Consider the following 9,208-nt stretch of genomic DNA (forward strand, 5'->3'; position numbering starts at 1 on the left):
TTGCTCCTTGAGCTTCCACTCCACAATTAACACTTGATTCGACCTTGACACCTTCCTATCTTGACTTTCAGAAATGGTTTGAGGATCGGCGAGCTTGGGTTCCACTTCTTTACCATTCAGAATGGTACTTCCTTCTTTGGCATATCTCGTTCTTTGGGTCCTTGGGTTCTTGATTAGGGGCCACCGATCATATCCTGGTAATAAATCCCTTTTTCCTCTCTCTTACGGTAGTTTACGATGGTCACCATGGCCAATGGTTCCCAAACTCAATCCCAGGGTATTGGTATTGTTCATCCTTCTTCATCTCTCTCAATTCATAATGTTCTTTATGTTCCCGGAGCTCCCTTTAATTTATTGTCGATAAGTCAACTTACTCGATTTCTTGATTGTGTCATTTCTTTTACTAACACGTCTGTTTCCTTACAGGACCGGAGTACGGGGAGGATGATTGGCTTCGGATGTGAATCTCATGACTTATATCGGCTTCAACAACCCTCTTTTGTTGGTTCGGCGGCGGCATCTCCACTTCTTATTCATGCTCAGTTGGGACATCCAGGTCTTAATAAGTTGAAACAGTTACATCCTCGTCTTTCTCACTTAGAGTTTTTATCTTGTGCGTCGTGTCAATTAGGTAAGCATGTTCGTAGTTCTTTTTCTCCTCGTATTGAGAGTCGGGCTATGTCTCCTTTTGCTTTGGTTCATTCTGATGTTTGGGGTCCGAGTCGTGTTTCTTCTACAATGGGGTCAAGGTATTTTGTTACTTTTATAGACGATTTTTCCCGTTGTACATGGTTATATCTAATGAAGGATCGTTCAGAATTGTTTTCTATTTTTGAATCCTTTTTCCTTGAAATAAAAACTCAATTTGGCACTTCTCTTCGAACTTTACAAAGTGATAATGCACGCGAGTATTTGTCTACTTAGTTTCGTACCTTCTTGATATCTCATGGTGTGTTCCATCGCACGTCTTGCCCTCATACCCCTCAACAGAATAGGGTTGCAGAACGCAAGAATCGTCATCTCCTTGAGACCACTCGGTTCTTCTTCTCCGTTCATGTCCCTCGTCGGTTTTGGGGTGATCTGCGTACTTCTGCGTGTTATCTCATGATCGCATGCCTTCGTCCACTCTCGGGATAAAATACCTCGTGGTACTTTATCCATCGATCCTCATCCTCTGCCACCTCGGGTCTTTGGTTCTATTTGTTTTGCTCGTGCTCTTGATCCCGGCATTGACAAACTATCTCCTCGGTCTCATAAGTGTGTCTTCCTTGGGTACCCACGATCTCGAAAGGGTACAGTGTTATTCCCTACTCTTCGGTGCTTCATCTCTGCTGATGTCACGTTCTTTGAGTCGGTTTCTTTTTGGTTCTTCCGCTTGGAGGTTTCTCCCTCTCCGTACGCACGGTGACTATCTTTTATCCTCGGGCGCCTCTATCACCTCCGTCTCGTCTCCTCCTTTGCGAGTTTATCGGTCGTCCTCGTTACGCTGCCGCCGACCACGACCTGCTGTGAGGCACGTCTTTGGAGCAGTCGCCGTTTCCTCGGTCCCGTCTCCGACTCGATGTTCCTATTTCACTTCGAAAGGGTATGCGTTCCACTCGTAATCCTTCTCCTCACTATGTTTCTTTAAGCTATCATCGCCTTTCCCCATCCTATTATTATTGTCTGTCTTCCTTGTCGTCTGTTTCTGTTCCAAAGTCTGCAGGTGATGCCTTTGCCCATCCAGGATGGAAACAGGCTATGCTTGATGAAATGAGTGCCCTACAAAGCAGTGGGACTTGGGATCTCGTTCCTCTACCTCCTGGGAAGTCAGTGGTTGGTTGTCGATGGGTGTTTACGGTGAAAGTTGGTGTAGACGGCACGGTTGATCGACTTAAGGCTCGTCTTGTCGCTAAAGGCTATACTCAGGTATTTGGATTGGATTATGGCGACACCTTTTCTCCCGTTGCCAAGATGTCTTCTGTGCGTCTTTTTCCGTCTATTGCTGCAATTCGCCATTGGCCCCTTCATCAGTTGGACATCAAAAATGCATTCTTACATGGTGACCTGCTCGAGGAAGTATACATGGAGCAACCTCCGTGTTTTGTTGCTCAGGGGGAGTCTTCTGGTCTTGTATGTCGCTTGCGGAAATCTTTATATGGTCTCAAGCAGTCGCCCAGAGCATGGTTCAGTAGATTTAGTACCATAATTCAACAGTTTGGCATGACTCGAAGTGAGGCTGATCATTTTGTTTTTTATCGCTACTCATCTACTGGTTGCATCTATGTAGTGGTTTATGTTGATGATATTGTCATCACAGGTAATGATCATCTTGGAATTTCACAAGTAAAACAACATCTTTTTAAACATTTTCAGACAAAAAATCTTGGCAAACTCAAATACTTTCTAGGGATAGAAGTGGCACAGTTTAAAGATGGGATTATTATATCCCAAAGAAAGTATGCAATGGATATTCTGGAAGAAACAGGAATGTTAAACTCAAAGACAGTCGACAATCCCATGGATCCTAATGTCAAGCTCCTACCAAATCAGGGGGAGCCTCTTTCAGATCCTGAATGGTATAGGCGATTGGTAGGGAAACTAAGCTACCTTACTGTCACTCGTCCGGATATCTCATTTGCAGTGAGTGTAGTAAGTCAGTTTCTTAGCTCTCTATGCAAAGAACATTGGGATGCAGTAACTCGCATTGTTCGATATATCAGGGGTGCACCAGGAAAGGGTCTTTTATATGGAGACAAAGGACATACTCAAGTCGTAGGGTATTCTGATGCAGATTGGGCAGGATCTCCCTCTGATAGAAGGTCGACTTCTGGATTTTGTATATTTGTCGGAGGTAACCTTATTTCTTGGAAAAGTAAAAAAACAGAATGTTGTGGCAAGATCCAGTGCAGAGGCAGAATATCGAGCTATGGCTATTGCTAGTCAAGAACTTATATGGTTAAAGCAGTTGCTACAAGAACTAAGGTTTGGAGAGGTTACACAAATGTCACTCGTATGTGACAACCAAGCCGCTATGCATATTGCCTCAAATCCAGTCTTCCATGAGAGAACAAAGCATATTGAAGTTGACTTTGTCAGAGAGAAAGTCATATCTGGAGAAATATCTACTAGCTTTGTCAACTTAAATGATCAGCTAGCAGATATATTCACTAAATCACTTAGAGGTCCCCGGATTGACTACATATGTAACAAGCTTGGTATATATAATCTATATTCTCAAGCTTGAGGGGGAGTGTTAGAATAAGTAAAAGGGTATTTTAGTCTTTTGGTGTATATCTTCTTTTCTATATAAAGGCCTAACTCGTGGGGTTATAATACGAGTTTAGGTTTTACTTTGAACATGAACCATTTAGCTAGTTTTGAATTTTGTGTCAATCTTGGGATTGATGATAGATACATTTTGTAATGTATTTTTCTCAAGTAGACACTAGTAAAACAGACATCTCCACAAAATTTGGGAATTTTTGGAGGTCTGTGGAATTTCTGGTGCATTTTTGAAAACGAGTCAAAAATGCTGAAATGGGCAGAAATAGGGTACCAGTCGACTGGTGCAGATACTAGTCGACTGGTAACAGTAGATTTCGAACACAGAATGCTTCTGTGTGTTGATTTCAATAAGAGCAGTCGACTGGTACCAAGGGACAGTCGACTGATACCAGCCTGATATTGTTTTTCAACGTTGTTCTTGACCATGTCAACTCGTTTAGATGCATGAGATCCATGGGAGATAAATACATGAGTTTATGGTCAGTTTAGACGATACGTTTTCAACAATTGGGATATTATTGGAGAGCTTTTTGAATGTTACGCAAAGGGGGAGAAATAAGGTTTAGTTGGGAAAACCTTAAGTGCCTTTGCGTAGGGGGAGCCTTGTGATAGGTTCTTAAATATCCTTGTAGGAAAATCCTAGCTCATTGGGGAGCTCAGGTGCAGGGGGAGCCTTGTGATAGCTTCCAATGCATGTTTGCATTTTGTTTCGACGGTGTAAGTCCAAGTGTGTAGCTTTGGCAACGTAAGTCCATTCGATGGTATAAGTCCAAGTGTGTAGCCTTGGCAACGTAAGTCCATTGTTTCTTTTTAGCATGTTTATTTGCTATATGTTTTCCCTAACTTAAACGTATTGCCAAACATCAAAAAGAGGGAGATTGTTGGAGCAATTCCGATGGTCCGTGCGACAATGTGTTTTGGTGTTTGGGCAAAGGTTTTAAGTTAGGATTACCCTCGTTATTTGATATGTGTATGTGAGTGTGCAGAGGTTTGCAGGATACACATATGACTCAGCTTGATGGCTTCGGGTCCGGTGAAGGATGGAGCATCCAAGGGACCGTGGACAAAGCAACAAGGACAAGGGCCAAGGGAAGCGACTTCAAGGCATACGCGAAGGATGACATTGGGGACGAGCCGCGGGCTTGAATGCATCCGAAGGACGAGAGCCAAAGGAAGTAGGCTTGAAGGCAAGAGGTCAAAGCTGCAAAGAAGAGTCAAGTGAGTCGTGAGGGTCCGAGTGCGAGAGAAATGTTCTCGGGATGGGAAACCCTAAGTTTAGGGTTGTACCAGTCGACTGGTACGGGACCAGTCGACTGGTGGTGAGCACAGAGAGCTTCTGTGCCCGAACGGTCAGGCACCAGTCGACTGGTGCAAGGACCAGTCGACTGGTAAAGAGCCGTTGGAGTGTCATTAGGCTGGCACCAGTCGACTGTAACGGTAAAACAACATGGCTGTTTTCTTCCAAGCTCTATAAGAAGGAGCATGGGATGACTGGCCAAGGTGACGAAATTAGACTTGGTTAAAACCTAATTAGTAGTCACTAAGTGTTCAAGGTTTCCCGTGTGTCTAAGTGTCTTTGGTGAGTGTTGTGGTGAGGTTTCTCCACCCACAAGGAGGTTTGAGCTAGCCGAAGTTTCCGGGGACTAATCCACCGATGAATTGAGGGATCGTCCACCTTACGGACAGCCATGGAGTAGGAGCAAGTTATCTCCGAACCACGTTATATCAATGTGTATTGGTTTGCATTTCTTTCTTGTTTATGTTTGTATTTGTATTTGTATTTGTTATTGTATTTCCGCTTGCGCACTAACAAATACCTAGGAAGCGAACAATTTGGGGGCGCCGTCTATCCAACCCCCCCTTCTAGCTGGTCGACCGATCCCCTACATTAACTAAACTGTGGTGTGATAATCAAGCTACTCTTCATATTGCATCCAATCCTGTATTTCATGAGTGAACTAAGCACATTGAAATCGATTGTCATTTCGTTCGTAAGAAAATTCAACAAAACTTGATTTCTATTAGATATGTGAAGACTGGAGAACAATTCGGGGGCATCTTTACAAAAGCTTTAAATGGGGTTCAGGTTGATTATCTTTGTAACAAGTTGGGTATGATTAATATCTATGCTCCAACTTGAGAAGGAGTACTATATATATATATATATATATATATATATATATATAAGTTATCAAATTTGTATATATTAGTTACTATATCTGTATATATTAATTACCATATTATTGATAATTAATTAGTTAATATATAAATGGGTCAATTAAGCTAATTATAAATTAAAATGGGAACTCCTATTTTTGAACAAACAAACTTTGTGAAGCTAATCCATTAGGTGAACATTTTCATGTTCAATTATGTACTCTCTCTGATCATATCCAAATGACTTGCTTTTTCAAATACAAGTTGTTCTTCATATCTGCTTAGATATTTCATTATACCCTATGGGAAAGAGTGTTCCAATTGAAACTATGATTAGCTGAGGAAATATGATTAAATTATTCTAATTTCTCCTTAGCTCTCATACCTATATTTGAACGTGATGATTTTGTGACATTATAAGATAAAATTCGTCTACTTTGATTTTAAATTATTACCTGAAATGTTTCCTTATGTTTTCTATTTGCAGATGTAAGCTCTTTTGCAAATGTCTCAGATCAACTTAGACCCTCATCCCCAACATCAACAGATGGATGGGGAGAAGTTGATAGCGAGCTTCTCCATGAGGACCATGATAGTGACAAAGAAGGATGGGATGACATTGACTCACTTGAGGAAGAAAAATCTCCTTCGCTAGGAAGCATACAGGCTGCTCAGCAACGACCAGTAGTGCATCAAAAAGCTCAGAGTACGCATTGTTTACATTTTTCATTAAATTTTGAGGGGGAAAATCCCATCTGGCTTTCGGTTGCTATTTCTCTGAGTTTCGTGTGTGATTTTCATGCTTAGTCATATCAACTCTCAGTGAGTTGATTTTCTGTGAATTTCAAAGTGACCATAATTCACATGGTTTGCAAGATGATTCAGCTCTTGCCACATATTCTTCTTTCAATGTTGATGCTTGATTAGATTTTTTTCATTCATGTCTCAGTCATGGTCGGTAAGGACCAAGATGAAACCTGGACATCTCTTTTTTATTATGTAAAATGATTTTTCATCTCAATTAGGCTGTGTTTACTGTGAAGGTAGTAAGAAAAGAGATTCAAGGAGAGAGAAGTGAAGGGAAAGGAAAAGATGGACTAAAAAAAATTATCAAACATTTGGCAAACGTTAACCAATCAAATTGCTAAATTATTTTGCCAACCAGTCATAAATCAGTTTGTAAATGTGAAAGCGATTGCATTTTCATCTTCCCTTCTTTTGGGTTGAAGACGAATTTAAGGGGAAAAAATTCATCCTTTCTATGCCCTTTTTCCCCCTTTCAACACAGAATAATGATCTGTTGCATTTTTTTTCTCTTTTTCCTTTCCCACTTCTATCAAAGGTAAAAGAGATCCTTTGCTAACTGATTTTGCCAACCAGTCATAACTCAATAAATGTTGAAAGGTTGTCTTTTTTCGTCTTCTCTTCTTTGGGTTGAACACGATTTTAAGGGAAGAATTTTTATTCTTTCTATGCTCTTGTTTTCCTTCCAACTATAACAAAGATTTGAGGTCTGTTCCTTCTTTTTCTTTTTTCCTTCCTACTTTTCTCTCTAATTAAAAAGACTGTTAATGGTGACTGAAGTGTAGTGGATTCAAGTCATCTGGCTTGGTGACTAAATCAGCTCAGAGAAAGGATTGTTGAAATAATATGGCTAAATCTGTATATCTAATGAGATACTGTGATTATTATTCTATTCTTTTCCATCTTAGTCTTTGACTTCACTTTCAATTTTTTTGCAATTGTTTCAGATGACAAGTGGGATGCCTTTGTATATTTTATTTTCAGGTTCTGGTTCCCTACGACCCAAAGTTGCAATTAAATCTTCAAAAGAAGCAGATGATGATCAATGGGACGCTGTTGCGGTTCCAGAACCAAGGACTGCATCGAACTCTCTAAATACAAAACCAGCTGCACAGCAGGACGACGATTTGTGGGGTTCTATAGCAGCGGCACCACCCAAATCAACTTCAAAACCTCTGAATAAGAAGACAACAGCTTCTTTAGATGACAATGATCCGTGGGCGGCTATTGCTGCTCCACCTCCGACTACCAGAGCAAAACCTTTGTCTCTGGGCAGAGGTAGAGGCACAAAACCAGCTACAGCAAAATTAGGTGCCCAGAGAATTGATCGGAGCTCGTCCGGGTCATAGAATTTTCGTGGTATAGATTATTGGCTTAATTTTTGCACCAGTCATCTGGCTTCATTTTAGGGCTTGCTTTCCTACAAGGTTGTAATATTCTTTTGCTAATAGAAGAATATGGTTTTTCGCCATATGCTTCGTATTCATGCTCTCTTCAGACAAATGGCGCCGTTACATTTTTGTTTTCTAATTGAGATCTTGCGTTTGTGTTAATGATATCAATAAATGTTGTTTGATACCTATCACACACTTGCAACTTACCAGTGTCGATATGTTCATTATTATCATGCTGTTTCATATCGTATGAAACTATTACTATAAGTCGATTTGATTGGATAGTAGAGTGATATGTAGTGTTGGTGTTCTTCTTAGCACACTCGGACCCCTCTTCTTTTCTTTGCAGCTGTGGATGTGTCCGTTCTTCGGCCGATCGAGCGTCAAAAGTTCTGTGAATCAAAACATGTCAGCGGCCATCAGTGTGGTCGGCATGACCCCTCCGACAGTTAAGTCAGCGCAAGCATTAGCCGGCCATCGGTGTGGTCGGCTACGGCTGTCAGGAATTGTCGAAGATTGAGATCAGAGAAAGTCAGTTCGACTGGGAGTTTTCCGCGGGAGTTCCCGTATGCAAGCATTAGCTGGGCAGGGTCCACGAGGGGAAATCTACCTCGCACCAGGGCGAAAGAAGGTGGCTAATCCAGACGGATTATCTCCCGCTACATCATGTTTAGATGCATGGATACCGAATACTCAACACTGTATCTTCGATACAGAAACTGTAGGAGACCAATTTTCCAATGGTTCTTAATTTCCTCCGGGGAGAAGTTATTCCAAACAACTTTTTATGTTAAAATAGGATTCTTAGAGATAGAGGTGGCAAGTGGTGCGGCCAGGCATAGCCCAACTCCGAGTGAGTCAGTCGCGGCTTCCCTGGCTTGAGCTACGAATGGGCTTAGGCTGCCCAACACACATAACATGAGGTCATGCCTGGCACGACAAGCCAGCCGGTTTGTCCCTTGCTGATATCCCTTCTCTTCGGCATCCTTTTATATGGTGCTTGATGGTCAGCCAAATATTTAACTTCGCAAGAGAATTTTGATCTTACTATTACCAAATGCCTAAAAAAAATTTACAAAAGAGTTTTAAAAATTCTATAAATAATCATATTTTACCATTAAAAATAGATGAAAAAAGATTATTGACTTATAAAATGAAAGATGTCTCCATTGGTATAAGACCTTTTGGGTAAACTAAATTAATTGAATTTTTTAAAATAATGGTAGATTTAATTAAAATCGAAATCAAAATTGATTTTTTTTAACAATAATAAAATCAATTACCAATTCAATTTTTTTATTTTGATTTAACCGAATATGAAATTTTAAATTCAAAATCGAACTGAATTAAAAATTAATTTTGTGAGGAAAAAAATTAAAATACCAAATTAATTGAACCAAATTTTATTCGATTTAATTGAATTATTGCTCACCCCTACTAAGCACAATAAGAACATCCGTTGGATAGAACATTAAAGGGACAAATTATCCGACTACCAAATTTAGAATGCCCTCAATACCTTAAACCTAAAGTATAAGACGATATCAAAGATATCATATTAATTGGAGAAAAAAATAATTTTCATA

General features: G+C 40.3%; 1 protein-coding gene across 2 annotated transcripts in view; it reads left to right on the top strand.

Moving 5' to 3' along the window:
- Positions 1–7,790, top strand: part of LOC122031175 (probable inactive serine/threonine-protein kinase scy1) — a 58,175-nt gene extending 50,385 nt beyond the window's left edge. For both annotated transcript variants that reach the window (XM_042590311.1, XM_042590312.1), the window contains exons 20-21: positions 5,912–6,130; positions 7,213–7,790. In XM_042590311.1, the coding sequence (XP_042446245.1) occupies positions 5,912–6,130; positions 7,213–7,577 (584 nt within the window). In that variant the 3' untranslated portion in view covers positions 7,578–7,790. The remainder of the gene's footprint in view (positions 1–5,911; positions 6,131–7,212) is intronic.
- Positions 7,791–9,208: the final 1,418 nt, after the last annotated feature.

Source organism: Zingiber officinale, chromosome 11A (genome assembly GCF_018446385.1).
Source record: "Zingiber officinale cultivar Zhangliang chromosome 11A, Zo_v1.1, whole genome shotgun sequence".
NCBI lineage: Eukaryota > Viridiplantae > Streptophyta > Magnoliopsida > Zingiberales > Zingiberaceae > Zingiber > Zingiber officinale.